This window comes from Phalacrocorax carbo, chromosome 1, assembly GCF_963921805.1.
Source record: "Phalacrocorax carbo chromosome 1, bPhaCar2.1, whole genome shotgun sequence".
In the NCBI taxonomy this organism is placed as follows: domain Eukaryota; kingdom Metazoa; phylum Chordata; class Aves; order Suliformes; family Phalacrocoracidae; genus Phalacrocorax; species Phalacrocorax carbo.
Genome location: NC_087513.1, coordinates 94,059,193 through 94,077,727, shown reverse-complemented (window position 1 = coordinate 94,077,727; position 18,535 = coordinate 94,059,193). Strand labels below are relative to the sequence as shown.

Below are 18,535 nucleotides of genomic sequence, written 5' to 3'. Positions count from 1 at the left end.
GGTGGCGGGCTGGCAGAATGGTTGTACTGTCTGGCTGCCAGCATGAAAATACATCCAGACTAATCAGAACACATGTCTGTCTCATATCTGTTAAAATTATCTTAGCAGATGTGTAGCTAGGTTTTTAGGAAGCAAAGGACACAGAAGCTTAATGAAACCCAAATTCTTTAATTTCACTTCTCACAGAACAATGTTTTATTTCTTGTAGCTCCAAGGACAACACACCTGGGATCAATTAACCTTATAACAGTTCACGTTGTTGATGGGTCCAAAATGACTTTGGGTAATGAGGCTATTATGTCAGTTTATTTTTCATAAAACTTTCTTTTCTCTGCTTTTGCTATATGGCTAAACTTACACTTTAATCAACAAAAATACCTTACTATATCTTTATGTTGTGTTCATTTGTTAGTCACATTCCAGTGCATGTACAAAATATTGCTGGTTTTAATTTTCCAGCCATTTTTTCTTTCATGCAATTCTTTCTAAAATCTTCATGTACAAGGCTGAGGAGTCATATAAAAAGGCATTACCTGATCATCTTTTCTTCTTTTGTCTGTATCTCCCGAGTCTTGAAACGTCTTTTATCTTCATAAAAGCATGATTTTCATCCAGGTTTCTAGCACTGACTCTTTTTGTTCCTGGTCTACACAAAGACAGTTTGAACTTCCCTTCAACCTGTGGTGTCTTCTGTTTAAAAGGAAATAATTTACATTTGATAAGCAATAATGTCTCCACTTTCAGTTCCCAATGAAACATACCAGATTTCACCCAAGCCCAAAACTGCTCTAGCAACTGAAATTCCACAGTTCAGTACAGGTAATTTTTAGGATTTTCTTAAGTTGCTGTATTGAATGTCTGTAGATCTTAAGTAAAATCGGTACGGTTTAAGGTTTAATGGTCTGTTTGTTATTGCCTTTAAAACTATTTCAAATACATAACATGAAAATTTATTTTCCCCCTTATCAAGTGTTTTTTGTTCATTGCTCTGAAAATCAAGGTTTAATCAGTATTGCCTCAAAGACAATATGAAGCTTTTAAACAGTATTGGTGCTGTATATTGGATTGTCAGAAGTACAGTGTAGCAAACATAAATGTAACTGACTTCTATCTTTTTCCTGATAAAATACTAAATATAAATCTGTTTAAACTTTTCCCAAATGTAAATGTCAAAAATGAGTAATATGTTCTTTCCTGCGTAAGTATTTTTCTCTGACACTTCAGAGAGGCTGCATTAAGTGCTGTGGGATAGAATGGTTATTAGATTTGAATATCAAATAGCTAGCTCTATTTATTTAAAAATTTGAGTTGCAGAAGTTGATAATTTGGCATGAGATGACACTGGCTACTGCTTATGCTTTCAGCTTTCTGTGTAATTCACCCAGATTCTGTAACAACTAAAATAACAAAATTATTTGGCAAGTGAAAGGCAAGAATAAGAAAAGGTTGGAGGCTTCTGATTTTAACCTTGATGATGACACTATGCTTCAGCAGCCCTACACAGTGTCTGCATTGAATGCTTCCAGTTGGTTTCTTGGCAATATTTTAATGTTTCATGTTTTTATCTGAGTATTTGATGGGGGGGTGGGGGTGGGGGTGTCAGTTTGCTGTTTTATTTTGAGGTTTTTTGTTTGTTTGTTTTTTACAGAACCTAATTAAATGTCTTAAGGCCATGGATACCTTGCAGAGCTAACTCTGTATCCATATACAGTTGGGTAACTGGCTGTAAATATTTTATATCTTTTCCTAAACCTAAACATGAATGTAACTGGTCAGACTGCATGATGGAGTCATCTGACCTCTAAAGAAACTAGCATTTTCAGCGTGCATTTTGGGTTGGAATTCATAGAATTCTCATATGTCCATTTTGCTGTATCGCATTGGTGCATGGACCTTTTTTCTGGCAAATTACGCTGCAGTATTGGTGTTCCTTTTACATGTAACATTTAAACTGAACCTGATTTCTTTTAGCACCTCATAAAACACGTCTCACTTCTGCAAGACCAAAGCCAACTGATAAATCACAGACCAGACCTGGTAATAATTGTTTATTCAATTTGGGATGGGGTGAAATTGATTAATTAATTTCACCTATTCTCAGTGGAATTTTAAGTGCTGCTGGGGAAAAGGGGTATTTATCTTTCAATTAATCAGTCTCTAGGGGTAAAGCTTTTCCGAATGAGAAAAAAAGAATCCAAAACTGTGTGTACTGTCACAGCAAGTGTTACTTTTTCTTCTCTAATGCAGAATTGTTGGCATCACATAAAAGTCTATTGGGCTTTCGTCTCATGGAACTTTTTTTCTTTTTTCTTTTCTTTTTTGTTTTTAAATTCTCTCACAGCTCTTAGTAGGACCACATTAGGACCAGCTAGAACAAAAGCACCTGGACTGCCAAAGTGGATTGTGCCAACAACAGGTAGAGCTGCATTTTTGGGAGTTTTTTAACTTATCAGTAAAAGACAGGAATGTGACTTCCTCAAATCATCTTGAGCCCTCAAAATATTTCATTGTGTTTGATTACAGAAGTTAATTCCTCAGAATACTGTATGTAATTGCTGTTACTGGTCATGCTATATAATTCCTTAGTGTCATTATGAAATGATATTGACACTCTCAGACAGTGTAAACTTACAGATAGATTATTATGTGGTTACTGTTTACTAATGTTTTCTAGAGGATAGGTCCAGCCTAATTACTGGAAAACACTTTGTTGAAAAGGGTTACCCAGTTGTTTAAGTCCAAGTCAGAAGGCTTGGTAAGAAAGCCTTAAAGCCAGGTATCTTGCTAGCTACTTGGCTATTGCACATTATTAGTTCACATTGGACCTACTCATATTCAAACTACGCAGTGTTCGGACCATACGGTATTCAGGCTTGAATACTTCAGTACCAAGAAAGTTCTAAGTTGATATATGACAGAGGAGAGTGAGAACTCTCACTTCAATAACATGTTCTTACGCACAAATAACATACATCCCTAACCACAAAGATCTCAAAATCCTGGTTTGGTTGCAGGGGGAAATAACTTCTCCTTTTTCAATTCTACTTGATTTTTCCATCCAACCAAAATAATGTTGTCAGTGCTAATTTGCAATGAATCTATATTGAATCTATATTTTTTTATTTAATAAAAAAATACTTTATTATGGCAGTACAAATACTGCTGGTTTTTTAATACAGCCATTGGTTAATTAAGTACAGAATTTTGAGATTCTTCATCAATGATGCAAGTTAATAATAATAATACAAATAAACGACTAATACACATACTCAAAGCAAACTTCTGGCTCTTCACCCACTACTAACAGTGCTGCTGTCCATACTATTGCTCTGTGCTGGCTAGATTAGGATAACCTGAGTAATATACCATCTACTCTATACATACCTTTTTTTTGACTGTGTGATGTTTCTCTGTACTAGGATTTCCAAAGTATCTTTGGCAATTTACAAAGTATCTTTGGCAATTTAATACCTGTTGTTGACATTAATATGACTTCAGCTGTTCATTCATGTACATAATTTTGAGGAGCCCACCATGTTTTTAGAAATGGCAAAACCACAGAGGAGATGGGTGTATATTTAAATGGAATTAAAAATAGGCTGTTTAGAACATGATGTGCTCTTCTGTATTACATACAGAGTGGATGCCTTCATTGGAGGTATGTGCTCTTTAACCTTTCAAAGCCCTTCTGGAAAACTAAATAAGCCCACCGAATTCCAGGACATCAGAGACTGTTACAGTATGAAATGACCGATGGCAGGAGTTGTGGGTCAGAGAGTTTTGCTTTTCACTTGTGTTGGCAGTCTGCTTATAAGTGAGCTTTCTAATGTCTCATTACCAAAAATAGGCAGAATGCACACAGGTCTCCAGGCTTTTGAAATCACATTATGAAATTATGCACAAATACACAATTATGTTAGAATGTATTTTAGGCTTTTCCGTTCTCCCATATAGTATTAACCTTGGTAGAGGTATTTGTAGTTTAAAAAGAAGAAAAAAAAGAATGCATACTAAGTAAATCAGCAGTATAAATGTAATAGTAAATTTTTAAATGTAGTATATTGTGCTTAATATTGTATTTGTGCTTAATATATTATATATATAATATATAAGCACAATACAATATATTGTGCTTAATGCTGTTTTAGGTGACTGCTAAAGTATTGGTTTAAGCAATTTTATTTTAAACGCTCCTGTTGGAGTGCCCACTAGTCGTCATTATCTCCATATCTTTATAGTAGTGCCAGTTGCCAAGAAGAACTAGAACTTCGTTGTGGTAGATGATGTCAAAAATCATCACAAGACTATTACCTTGCTGGGCATACTATGTGTACTCACAGGGGAATAAGTACATCTTTTAGAATTCCTCTAGAAAATGATACTTCTAGTAATATTTTCCATTGCTCAGTTATGTAAGTCTTTTTTCTCTAAGTTAAAGATGTGTCCTGAAGAGGTCTGTTACCCAGATTTTGTGGCCTGCCAAGTAAGCCCTTTAAGTTAAACCTGGTGTCCAAAGTAGCAAGGAAGAGCTGGCATTTATTATCTACTGCCCATTTCTTTGTGCCTCCAGCCCTGCTGACATAGCAACTCATGGATATCTTTCTGTGAGTCTGCACCTTTCTTCTTAGAAGTGTAGAGAAATCACCAATGAATTTTGTATGTTCATGATGTGATGAGAGAGGACTGCAGCTTTTTGCAACTTTTCAGTCTGTACTTCTCTTGATCTGTAAGTGAAATCCCAAGTCTTCTGTAAAGCAGGTATGTCACAGTATTGCAGCAAATGCAGTGTCTGAGCCTGCATGGTTGTCTGTGCTTGCAAAAATCATTTTGCACAACAAGAGGGTTCAGGTAATCAATTAAAGAAATATTGTATATTTCCCCAAGCAATGTGCAATCACATATTGCAAACAGAATTTGTAAGTCTGCAGAAGAGATTTAGAAAAGACAATTCTACTGACCTGGAACCCTAAATCTTACCAGCTCAGCAAAGACAAAAAAGTTTCTATTTCAGTAGATAATATCTCAGAGAAGTTATGACATAAGGTATGCTTTTGAGGGTGGGGAAGTTTATTTCTTCCATTTTGAAAATGATATGTTATTTTCTGTGGTTAGCTGATCAGAATCCTTAATTGGACTGTAAGGAACAATATGTGTTCAGGCTTACCTTTAGACATTACATCATTTTTTCTTTGTCTGAAGAAGAGCACATTTACTGAAGAGCCATGGATACTCTGTTGTCTGAAGAGCAGTTTGGATCTTTTAATTCCTTGCTGGGCTGGCACTGCTGTTGAATGTACTCCAGTTCTTCTTCCTGATTGTGCTTATTAGCATCAGGGCAAAGATGTTTCACCCCATGCAGAGTGTGCTTGGCAGCTGCAGGGCCCAGATGATAAGCACTGGAATTTGTTTTTTCCAGTGGCAGCACATGGGACTATGGCTGGTTTCCTGGCAGGCTTTTCAGTCTCCTGGCTAGCTGTAGTGCCAGGTGGTAAACTTGACTGTGGGAAAGAGGCAGGGATTGCCTCCTCATGACTAACATTCCTTTTAGTTTTCTACTATGTTTTAGCCATTTTCTCTAGAATTTCATTTTATTGAGATGGTTTTTCATATTTGTCTTGGTGTATGTAACTTATCTTACCTGGTGGGTTTTTTTGTTCAGTTTTGTTTGTTTTGAATTTAATCCTAACCATTTAAAAACTGCTCCTGATCCCAAACAGCCTTCAGCAAACAAACTTGGAGCAACATTTCCATTTCCCTTGTGAAAGAGAGAGGTAGTTGGTTTTCATTATAATGACCAGTAACTTTGTGATCTATTTTCTTTTTATTTGTGAAACTGTGGGTATATAGCCAAGTTCTAGAGGAACTCAGGTATTAAAGTACTTCAGTTTGTTTTATCAAGGGCACTTTTTCCACTTCTTCCCTTAAAATGATCCACTCCTCCTAATGGTATTCCTGCTATTAAAGATGCAGTGGTTAGTTTTAAGGTGTTCCAGACCCCATGAATATTTCCAGGAGAAAAGATAGAATTAAAAAACACCACCAACACACATGCAAATACTACATTTATTTTCAGTTCTGTTAAAAGTTTGGATGAATGTGGTAAGTCAAAATGCTTATAATCAAGTTACATTAGCTAGCATAAGGTAAACGCAATGATAAATACAGCAAGCTGTTTGATGGGGCAGATACCTTGTGTGACAACACAAGTAAACATTTATGTAACTTTAAAGTGCATTGAAACAATCAAAAAAGGGATTTTGTCAACAGGGAAGTGTTGTGGTTTGGTCAGCTTTTTCCCTGAAACTTTGGTTTATTTTTAATCACTACTTTACTAATGGCAGAACAGCGGTGCAAGTTTCTGAAAAAAAATAATTGCTACTTACAACTGGAATGTCTAAATATTTTGTTCATTCCAAGCTGATGTAACTCAGAAGAGACTGTGATTCTAAATGTGATTGTAAGGAGCAGGGTAGGGGTAGGCTTTTGTGTAGACACCATAAGATGCAAAACTAAATTAGACTTTTAATGGATACCTGAGTGATTTAGTATGACCTAGTCAATGTACTACTACATTTTTGTTTATTGTGACATGAAGCTAAGAAACTAAATGTACTCTGACTATGACCCAAAGCGTACAAAATTATTTTCTTTTTGCTGGTCTTCTCATGCCTCTTCTTCCTTGAACACCATTCACATGAAACATTGATTAGCACTCTGGCACTTTGTATTTCTGAAGATCTAATTAACCACTTCCGTTACCTGAAGACAAATTGCAGTTATATAAAACCACGTGATGTGTTTAGAAATTTTAGTCACAGGGACCAGGTGACCTGTGTCCTCCAGCTTACTATGAGCCTCATTACTTTAACCTTAAATAAATCATCTAACGCATCCATACTGTGCAATGTGGATTCCTAAGGTACGCCTAGCAAGAATGGCCAAATAGTAAAATAATTGAAAAATTATCTGCTTCATGCTGTTAAAATACTAGTTTAATTTCAAAACAAAATAAGCACAAGATTATAAAGCTATGAAGTCTTTGGTTGAAATGTTTCGATCATGTTGGAATAGGGCTGGAACTTGATAATTGATTTCATTTTGAGGTTGCTTTTTTAAATACATTAACTTTCAGGTAGTTTTTTTATGTCATGAGAAAGACTGATTCCCCCCCCCCCCCATATGGTGAAATTGCAATGCATCTTCTCACTCTACCATATATAGAGTTTTTGTAAAGTAAATATACTTATTTTGTATGGGAAAGCATATTAATTTAACAGTCTGGCTGTCCTATAAATATCAGCATGTAAAACAGTTGTTCTGTACTAGGAGTAGTTGTGTTGATCTTTTTAATGCCACTTATTTCCATTTTTTTAGAAAGTGTTTATACAACTCTTAAGTAGGACTTTCTTTTATATACAAACTGCATTTTATGTACACTTTGCCGCCAGTACTCCAAATACGGTATACGTTTGGTTCAGAATTGCTCTAGCCATTCAATATGGAGGATAACCAATGATCTTATTTTGGATTGAAGGAGAACTTTGCCCTTTGGAAGCATCAATGGGTATTTTATTCTGTATACTGAAAAACTAAAATGTTCTCAGTACTCATCTTTCCACATATAATCTTGGTTTAACTCAACTGTTATTTCTTACTCTTATTCTGTCTTTCCAAAAATACTTTTTTCAAGGAAGGTTTACAATTAAATCGCAGACTCTCTAGACCCAGATCACTTTCTACTTACTTGAATAGGAAGACAATGGATGTCACTAAGTTATCAGTAAAGACACACTTGGGCCATATGTGCCAGTTTTGCACTTAATGTTAGCTAGAGTTTGACATATGCAATATACAAGTATTCCATTGCTTGGTACTGCACTGTAGATACTTATTTCATTTCCTTTGTTTCACAGATGAGGTATATACACCTGAGGATATTTATAGACAAATTGGCGTGGATGTGGAAAAGCCTTTGGAATATAGTCACGCTTGGAAAGAGCCAATTTCTGGTAAGGTTAATAAAAGAAGACAATATAGCAAATTTTAACAATTATGAAAAATAAAAATACTGCCTTTCCTACACAAAAAGCACCTCCACTAAGGAGAGAAAACAATTCTTAGTCATCCTCATCAATACGCCTTCTCTTGGCTTCAGGAGTATCTACTAAAAGAGAGAAAATCAGAATATTTTGTGGTCACTACTTAGTCACTAACACATGCCATATATTAAAAACTACCACCACCAGTGTTGTATCCTTATGATCAAACAGACACAATACTGTAAGCACTGATTTTTTTATACTAATAGTTTCTACACAGCAAGGGAGACTAAGGTGAATGCATAACGAGATCATCCTCCCATTTATGAGGATGTTTTGTTGAATATTAGGATTGTTGGGCAAATTAGAACATTAGGCTTGAAGTAAAATAAAAATGTGGAGTAAATAAGGTTACAGGGTTTTTTTGCATGTGCTATACCAGGCTTGTCAGTTTTACTTTTCTTGCAATCATATTTTCAAAACAATCAAAATACTTTTACTGAAAAATGGCTTCCCAAATAGGCCTTCAAAACCAGACTTTCTGTATTTCACTTTTTTCTAGTCAGCTGCTTAGAAATTTTCTGTTTCAACTGAAAACAGTTGTAGTATAGAGTGTATTTGTATGCCACATGTGTACACCCAAACATACCTACAAACATGTAAACACCCTTACATGTAGAGAATTTCTTTGTTTCATAAGCATAATCAAGAATAGAACTTATTTCAGCTGTGCTTTTCTACTGGCATAAAACCTGACTGAAAATATTTTTGATTTTACCCTTGGTGTTACTGTTCAGCTGCAGCAGCTCTTTCTAGTTAGGTTTTCCTTTGAAAACATGTTATTCAATTTAAAACCACAGATACAAAGATATGTCTCTAACTAATTTATAAACTGCTGTTTGCTCCTAATACCTGCTGAATTTCCTTTGCACCTAAATTACCTTCACAAAGGCAAAAGCCTGTCTTGACAGCTGAGTTCTGTTATTTTATCTTTTTAAAGTTTATTCAACCTGAAGATCATACTTTGCAAAGATTAAGTCCAGTAGCTGGACGCAGACTGTAAACTGAAAACATGGATGGCGCTCTGCATTTTTGTTACTGAATGTCAGGCAGTGGTGTGCACTCAAGTAAATCCAGCTTATGATTTGCAGAGATTGGAAGGTTTTTATGCACATGATTTGAAGGAACATCTACATCTGCTTTTACTCATCTATGACATTAGATGTTTAAAGTTAAGCTTTTAGAGCTTTGAAGTAAGCCAATACCTGGAACTGTAGTCATAAAAAGCAGTTGGGTATGGTTGTGAAATTAGCTACTACGGTTTTGTAGTTTTCTTGTATTCTTGTGTGATCTCAGCTCCTTCGTAAGGCCTTAACATGTATATCAAAATTCAGAACTGTAGAATCATAGAATTGTAGAATGGTTTGGGTTGGAAGAAACCTTTAAATATCAAGTAGTTGCAACCCCTCTGCCGTGGGTGGGGATATCTTTCACTAGATCAGGTTGCTAAAAGCCCCGTCCAATCTGGCCTTGAACTCTTCCAGAGAGAGGGCATCCTCAACTTCTTGGGGCAACCTCTTCCAGTGTCTCACCACCCTAATAGTAAATAATTTCTTCCTAGGAAATGTAAAAATTCCTAAAGAATTTCTTCCAAAATCTACACTCTCAGTTTATTACCACTTGTCCTATCACTACAGGCCCCAGTAAAAAGTCTGTCTCCATTTCTCATATAACCCCCCTTTAAGTACTGAAAGGCTGCAATAAGGTCTCCCCACAGCCTTCTCTTCTCCAGGACTTTCTTCATAAGAGACATGTTCCAGCCCTCTGATCATATTTGTGGCCCTCCTCTGGACCCGCACTAATAGATCTATGTCCTTCTTGTACTGCAGACCCCAGAACTGGATGCAGTACTCCAGGTGAGGTCTCATGAAAGCAGAGTAGAGCAGGAGAATCGCCTCTCTCGACCTGCTGGCCACACTTCTGATGCAGCCCAGGATACAATTGGCTTTCTGGGCTGCCAGCAAACATTGCTGGCTTATATCTAATTTTTCATCTGCCAATATCACCAAGTCCTTCTCTGCAGGGCTGTTCTGAATCCATCTGTCACCTAGCCTGTACTGAGACTGAAACCTACAAATGCTTTTTTCAAAACCATTACATCTTCCCGAATTAGAGCATTATTTCCTGTCTTCATCTGAGGGATTTATAAAAAATGTGTTTTATAAGTGACTGCAAAAGTCTAGAAGGAAAAGGGAACAGAGAAAGATTGAGATGTTCCTGTTTGTAAGTATTTCTAAAAAGGCTCTCCCAAACGAGTCTTTGGATCTGCTCCCTTCTTGCCCACAGTTGCTCAATTTACAGGGTAAACTAAGGTCTGATATGTAGGGCCTGAGGTACTTTGCATAGCCAGTATCAGACAGCTTGCATATTTGTTGACACGGGCAGCATTATAAGAATTATATTACTCTCGACTGTTAGGTACAAAAAGTCTTTCGTTACATAAATATGTTGCACATATATCCTGGGTTTTTTTTTTTCCTTAAGGGAAGAAGTGCAAAGGTGAATAATGGAAGAATTTTTTTCCTTTGCCTTTCCTTTGCATAATAAAATCCTTTATAATTGCCTGGAAAATACAGCAAAGTGTTTTGTAAGTATGGATTAAGAGGCTTAGGTTCTCTTCTTTCAGAAGTTAAGTTCTTTCAGACCTCACTGTCAAAGGACCTTACCAGATAATTTAATAGATATTGGCTGGAACTGCACATTGAAGCAATCTAGCTGGATGCCCTCAAGTGTTTCTAACATAATAACTGTCTCTAACCATGTCAGTGCATGAAGTGACAGTGACGTTTTTCATTTTTCACTTTTGAACAGCATAGGATAAAGTGTCCCTAATGATAATTTTCCTTTTGCTACATCTTTTGCTTCAAGCTGAGGGTGCCCAGTTTTATCAGTTAGAAGGTATAAAAGATCAGAGATTTTGTGAGTAGGGTACTGAAGATGTTTCCAGGTACACTGAGGGTGGTGTTTACTGTGGGAAGATGTATCCTGTTGGCTGCCAGAAAATTACCGTTGACAGAAATTAGTAACTACATGGCAAATGTAGTTGAAACACTTGTACAAAATCCCAAAGCAGCTAAATTTTCTTAGTGTAAGCTTGGTTTAAAACTCCATGGCACACACTTCCCAAAGAATTTAAGGCTGAAAATACAACTCATTTCAGCTCCTAACCTGTCTCCACTTTTGATTCTAAATCGGACATGAAACATTGTTTAAGAAGTCAGAATATAACTTTTAATTAATTTCTGATTTTATGGAATTTGAGGTTAAATAATAACACTGCCTTGTAATGTCATTCAGTAACTACATCACCTGGCCCTCAGCATCCTCCTATACCTCCTGTCAAGCCTACACAAATGCGAAGACGACCTCTGCCTCCGAACACCGTGACTGGTAAACCAGGAAGTCCAGGTATCTCAGCCTTTTCAGCATAAATATTTTATTATGTGTGAGATCATGCTGAACTGACTAGCAGGGTATAGGAAAATTTTATAGTATAGATTCTTTTTCTTTCGTCTGCAATATCTATAGAAACTAGTCTTCTGGAACATACAGGCCTTGTGTCTTTCGTCTTCATACATAAGCTCTGTTTTCCTTTTGTTTTCCTAACCTAGTTATGTCAAAATCATCGGTAGTAAGAGAGCTGAAGGCAAAATAGCATAATGCAAGTCATCCTTAAGAGCATTTCATGCCTACTAATAGCATTTGCAGCTACTTAATGTGCATGTCAGATGGGAGATATTGAATATTATGCTTCAATGCGTACTCCCAGCTGGTTATTTATAAAGAAATTCTGTCCCATATATATGGCACATCCATTAACCACTGCAAATAATAAGCTAATAGGCACCCAGAAAATTAACTGCACTGGGAGGTGGAGTGAGCTGAGTTATTTCATGTGCAAACAATTTAGCTTCATTCCTGTGGTACAGTATTCCTGCTCCTCAGTATCAGTATAAGAGCACACAGAAACCTTCACATTTCCTATTTTATTTTAATTTTATCCTGAAGCTGATATTCAGTACCCTTATGTATGTTTTGTCTGTGGATTCTATATAAGAATCCTTAGGCTAACATTATTCCAGGTAGTCAGAAACTATCATCTCATTATGCTTAGCATCATGAGAAATGCTTCCCTCTTCATATTACCCTCCGTAGTTCACTGGAAATATAAAGTTCTTGGATCTGCTGTATTTGCTGTTGGCTTTTTTTTGGCTTGTTTCATTTGGGGCTTTGTGTGCTATTCAGACACTAAAGACCTAAATAATTCTTCAGTATTTTGTGCAGCAGATTAGAAGCAAGAGTCTCCAAGCTGGATAAAACAGGCTGTGTATTTATTGAACAGCAGAGCCAAGATTGAAATGTGTCTGTACTTGCTGTTGATCAGCAGTGTTTCCTTAGTAATAGCTACAACAGAACATACGACATTGTCAGTCTTAAGCTGTATGCTAAAAAATGTTGACCTGATACATTTTCTTTTGCTTGTAATGGGTTCTGTGCTAATTTTCTCCATTAAGTGTCTAATTAATTTACCAGTGTTTTGAAATTTCACCCATTTTCCATACACTAGAGGTTATGGCAGGTTATATGGTAGTGAGCAGTTACCATACCTTCCTAGGCATTCAACTCGGAATAAACTGGTTAGATGATCTGGTTCTTCCTTGTAGGGCCAGTAGCAGATTTTCCTTCTTCTGTGTTTCCTAGTGTTTTATCCAGCTTAGTTGTAAACACCATAATCAAGCTGGATCCCTGGAGAGACTATTCCACAGTACTAACAGGAAAAATTTGCCTCGATGTTCTTCTTGGATTTTCCTTTTCATAATTCTGTCCTGTTTCTCTTTCTCATTGATATTGTGATTACTTGCATCTTTCTTACTCGTTGAGTGGATGAGTATTATGGGAAGGTTTCTATGCAGACATTAAAAGTCTCCTGAATGGAAAAAAAAGGAAACATGAGAGTTCCAGAACCTTTGTGAAACTGGACTCTAGTGAGAATCTTAATAAATTTCCACTTTATTGAGGAAATCAGTGGAAAGTAGGGAGAGAATCGATATTATGAGAATCTTAATAAATTTCCACCTTAGTAAGATAATTAATGGAAGGTAGAGATTTTTGTTGTTTTAAACTTGGTTCCCCAGAGCTCTGCTTTCAGTCACCATTTCTTCTGTGTCATATATGCACAGGATCTCAACCCCAGTATGACTTTATTGGGATTGAGATTTCACAGTCATGCAGTGGTTGTCTGGGAGTATCTGCATGTTTTGCGAATGTAGTTTTTGCCTTTTACAGATGTTTTGAAAACAATCAAGACATCCTTCACCATGGATTGTTTGCCTCTTAGAAACCTGTTTTCTTTATTAGGTGACAACAGCTGAGGAGTAAAAGCAATGTCACATAATCTAAAATAATTTTAATAATTTTAAAAATAATAATTTTTAAAATAGCTATTTGATTATGGGATATAATATTTCCTCTATCGATCATTTTCTGTCCAAACTTATGGTATCTACTACAGAATAGATCAGTTCAGAAATAAAAGCTTTGTCGCTTGTGTCATGTAGTGTTATAAATGTTGAAAATGTTGGACTTGGTTGCATTTTTATTGCCTTAATTTGAAGTGCCTCTTAATTTCATTTAGTGGAAGCTGCAGTACTGTTCTGTGGTTAAGCTCTTAACGCAAACCATAGTAAAGGACTCAGTGTTTTTGTTATACCTGTTCCAGCTCCAGCCTTGCTAATATTTATGCTGTATTGGGAGTAGAAATGAAAGGACCTTACCTATATTTGAGGGAAGAATCCACATTTCAGTTGCTGACTTCAGCTATACTGTCTCAAAACTCATGAAGAAATGTGGTCTTTTGTTTGAGAAACAGAAATATCAATGCTGGTTATTTTGCATTGTTTTGCCAGTCTGTGTAGGATGATTCTGTGCATTAAACCAGGTAATATCCAAGTTGTCTGAAGTCCTCCAAGACAAACCTCCAAGTAGCAAAGAATTTTCTTACTGAGTTTCAGGAGTAGGTTATATTGGCAATATGGACAACTCAGAACTCTCCTAAATCCAGCTGGAAGCTGTTGTATAAGTTTTGAGGGAATATCATCGCTTAAATTAAAGTACTTGTTTCATGAAGCAGTTGTCACAAATCTGAGTTCTGTTAGAAAATCAGAAAGCTGTTTCACTCTCAAATAGTGAATGCCTTGTTGCCAAAAGTTCCTCCTTCTGTCACTATAGCTAAACCCGCTGGACCAACAACACCTGTGAGGACAGGAACATCATATAAGACGCCAACAGCTTTTGCAACTCCAGAGTATTATGGTAAGCATATTACAGAGGGGGGTTTCCCTTGCTTTTTAGGTTTTTTTTCTTTTTTTTTCTTTGTTTTTCTTCATTTTTCTTCTTTTTTTCTTTTGCTTCCCTTTCCTAAACTATATCGATGCATTGTATATATAATAAAAGTATTCTGTCTGGGATGATTCTGATTTGCTTTATGACACTTTGTGACTTTTCCAACTTGACTGAGTTCGTCTTGTTGTCTTCTGATACACACCTGGGTAAATGAGAACATGATGGCCTGTCCATCTTCCTAGAAATCAATACGTGCTTAGTAGGCTTAGTGATTCTGATATCCTCCTAGCTATCATGATCAAGCTGCCACCATTTAAACAGAAAAAAATGTAATAGGGTAAACATATTGGTTAGTTGGTAATTTGCCTGTTATAAAATGGGGAATTAACTACAAATTCAGACCTAAATCTCCTCAAAGTGGCATACAGGAATGGGTCTGGGAGGGGGTGTGCTTAGAATGTTTGTGCCAAAATATGCAGCTCTAAGTATATTGTCATAAATGACGCTGTTTCTAATTTTCCTGGATTTATCGTAATACTGAAATTATTGTCTCTTTATAATGACTATGAACTCACTGTGACCCTTAGTGCTCAGTAAACAAGCTGAATGCTAGATTTATTAAAAAAACACTTGTTGTGAATATATTGTGTCTTGTCCATTGAGGTCCAGTGTGGTATTTTCATCTAAGAGAAGATTCTGTTCAGTATAGTGGTTATTTAACACAACACTGGTGTCATGAATCCTGACTGTTTTAGCACATTTCTGTTCACCAGTGTATTTACCTTCGATTTCCTTCAAATTTTGTGGAAGTTGTACAGTCCAGAGACAGAATTTGTGATTTCTTTGTCACTATATTTGGAGAAGTTCGTGTGCCAACATAGTAGTGGTATATATTCTATGAACATGAAACAAGACCCAGGCTAAACAGCCAGTACAGTGCAAAAAGAACCTTTTTAAAGGGTCTAAAGAGCATTGTGCATATATTGCATGAACTGAATCTAGCAGCAGTCACGAAGACTGTCATTTTGATTATGGCTATCTTTATACTAGCAGATAAGCATGGGGTTTACTTAGTATCACAGCCAAAATGGAGTCCTTAAAAGGAAAAGACAGCAGCAAAGGTCTACCAAGGAAGAGCTTTACCATGATTTAAAATGCTGAATGAACTGTGAAATGCTGCAGTTCTAACACTGAAACTTCGTATTTATTGCAAATTAAATTATAACTGTGTTTCCCACAGTTGATGCAACTGTCTTCAGCTCAAGTCCTACATCAGAAACAGATTCTTCAGGCAAACCAAGGTACCAAGGTAGGATTTTAATAGCTGTGGTATTTTTACTTGGGGGAATATATGAAAACTGACCTATCTTGCATCGAAATTATCTTGTTTGGTTTTTTGAAGGCCAATACCTCATCTGATTCTGTTTCACTTTAGTGTCAGATGAAAGGGCTGTAGTGCAGAGCATCAGCATGATCTTGACTAAATTTTACATCTACTTTCTTCCCTGCTACCACCTCCTGTTTACAGTCTTGCCCACAAACATGTTGTGGCTCTTCCTATATGCCAGTAGTTAGTACAACTGCACTGTTCACATTCCACCAAACCAAATGAAAATCTTCCAGTGGGCTTGCAAACATACCTGGAGAAGTTATTGCCCCAATACCAGTGTACCTTATGATAAGGGATATCTACCCATCATGTATGCCTCACCTCTCATTCCAGGCTGCGCACATTCAGATAGTCTAGTAATACGGTAACATATACTAGACTAGATGATAAAGTATTCAAGTTATTGCTGTTGCACTACTCTAGAGAGTTTAGCAAGGTGAGACGACAGAAAGAAGTGCTTTTGGACCAAAGATTTTTCAGGGTTTTTTCTTGGTTTGGTAAGAGACGCTATGTTTCTGAAGACGCTGTCTTTCTTGCAAGAGCTTATATTTACATCCAATATAAGTTTTAATTTTAGAACGAATGTGTTTGTCTTCAGAAATCTTCCTAATTTTGATGCGGGGTATACAAGACATTTACCTCAGAAGGTTTGGTCCTGTACCACAGAAAACGGTTAAGATTTTTGACAGTCACTTCAGAAACTGGAATAGTTTAATGGTGGACTAGACTTGTTACTCTTTCTGGTGAAACAAAGTGGTGATGGGCATTACATATTTGTATTAGCGTAGCACTCAAAAGCTGCAAACAGAATTGTAGTGTCATTTTACTATAGAAGGACTAAAGTTAATTGTCCTACTTTATGACAGAAGTAAATTCTTTCAAACAGTGCATATCACCCACTAATACCTTCAGAGAGATATTTCATCAGTGGTGCCAATGGGAAGAGGGTGAAGGCTGTGCAGATTCCAGGTCTAGCAACAATGAAACACCCAACAAGCAGCTTAGTATTAAATATATGGCTTTTACTCTTAAACATTTATGTTTGACATTGACTTGTTTTAGTTGGTGCCCTGAGGTGGAAGTTGTGCACTAGGTGAAATGGCATTGACATTTTGTAAAAACACTCTGTACTGAATAACAGCTCTTTCCTATTGCTCTTAGCCCCCCATGTCAAGTACATGAAGAAAGATGATGATGTGCCTTGCTCTATCACAAGTTCTCTTGAACATTTTCCTCAAGAAGAAGCTGGCAGCAAGGAAGAACCTACTCACCCTCCACAAAATCCTCCAACCAACCTCACAGTGGTGACTGTTGAGGGCTGTCCCACGTTTGTCATATTGGACTGGGAGAAACCAGACAATGACACTGTTACTGGTTGGTTTTATTTCTTTCCTCCATTGTATCAGAATACAGTATTTCCTTCTTATTTTTACTTTCATGGTGGTTTTATGTCATTTAAAAAAATACTCTAATCCCAAGGGACTCTTACACCCCACTGCTTTTATTTTGTGTTACTGTCATCTCCAGTGTGGATAAGAAAATGCTGCTAGATTAGAATGAAATTTCCACAACTATATCATTGGTGTCAGTGATGACACAAAAAGATACTTAAGAAATATGACTCTGTATCTTCTCTTAATTTCTGGCTTCTCTGCGTACAGATTCTGGTAAGATCTAGTCAAGAAGTTCCAGCAATGCAACAGTAGTCTTTGTTATATAGATGCCTGCATGTAATGTAGACACCTTTCTCTACTTGAGGATGCTGTTGATCAGAGGGCCGGACACAATAAAACCTTATATCCATCTAGTAAGTGCGTAGAACTCTGCCAGCGTAACACTTGCTGTACCCACCATAGGGTCATCAAGTTCTCTATAGTAAAAGAACAGTTTTTTCATTTCCAAAGGAAGGTTTTTGTATTAAGAATAAATCCTTGTGAGTCATGCAGGAATCAACACATAGATAAGTAAGCACGCAAGACGGCCATTCTGTCATCTTCTGTGTATCAGCACAAGCTTAGCAACATTGAACATTTAAATTAATTAACAATTGAAAATTATGGTTCTTCTGTACTGTCAGGAGAATGGCTTTTGTTTCTACCATGGACATAAAACTTTGATTTGCAAAATCACCGGCTCATCACAGCCATGACCAAATGTATTTGGCTGTGTTGCATTACAGGTGAGTAGAACTGATAAGACTAGGAACTGTGAGGACTAAGACTTGATCATTAGCCATTCACTTTAGCATGTAAATGGGATGTTGTTCCACGTGCATGTCATGAGAGATTTCAATGCAGGGGTATAATTAGGTGACTATCACAAGCAAGGCCACTCTCTTCCCCAATTAGTCCTTCCTTGATTTTCTAGAAATAATTACTAGCTTTAGCCTCTATTCTTTCTTGTTCTCCCTGCCATTTTGAAAAATAATAAATGCGAAACCAAAGGGACACTCAAAAGAAAAATTAGCCTGCATCTTTTTCTTCTGGGAAAGAGGAGGAAAGTTAGCCCTTCTCCTGGATTAAGAGGGGAATAAAACAAGACTGTAGGCTAATAAAAAGTACCAACAAGAAAGAATGGTTATGCCTTCCGTGAAGTGCTTCAGCCTGGGAGAAAAGGACGTGTGAGTTTATTGCTAACCTTAGAATTAGGCTGAGGGGCTCTCTGTGACCGCTCCCCATTCTAGGCAGTTCTGCAATGATGCTTT

At 36.7% G+C, this 18,535-nt stretch overlaps 1 protein-coding gene across 1 annotated transcript in view; it reads left to right on the top strand.

Annotated features, from left to right (window-relative positions):
- Window positions 1-18,535, top strand: part of ABI3BP (ABI family member 3 binding protein) — a 178,584-nt gene that overhangs the window by 135,321 nt on the left and 24,728 nt on the right. Inside the window, exons 58-66 of the mRNA XM_064467435.1 lie at window positions 209-283; window positions 745-819; window positions 1,972-2,037; window positions 2,342-2,416; window positions 7,914-8,009; window positions 11,397-11,507; window positions 14,328-14,411; window positions 15,682-15,750; window positions 16,993-17,205. Coding sequence (XP_064323505.1) covers window positions 209-283; window positions 745-819; window positions 1,972-2,037; window positions 2,342-2,416; window positions 7,914-8,009; window positions 11,397-11,507; window positions 14,328-14,411; window positions 15,682-15,750; window positions 16,993-17,205 — 864 coding nt within the window. The remainder of the gene's footprint in view (window positions 1-208; window positions 284-744; window positions 820-1,971; window positions 2,038-2,341; window positions 2,417-7,913; window positions 8,010-11,396; window positions 11,508-14,327; window positions 14,412-15,681; window positions 15,751-16,992; window positions 17,206-18,535) is intronic.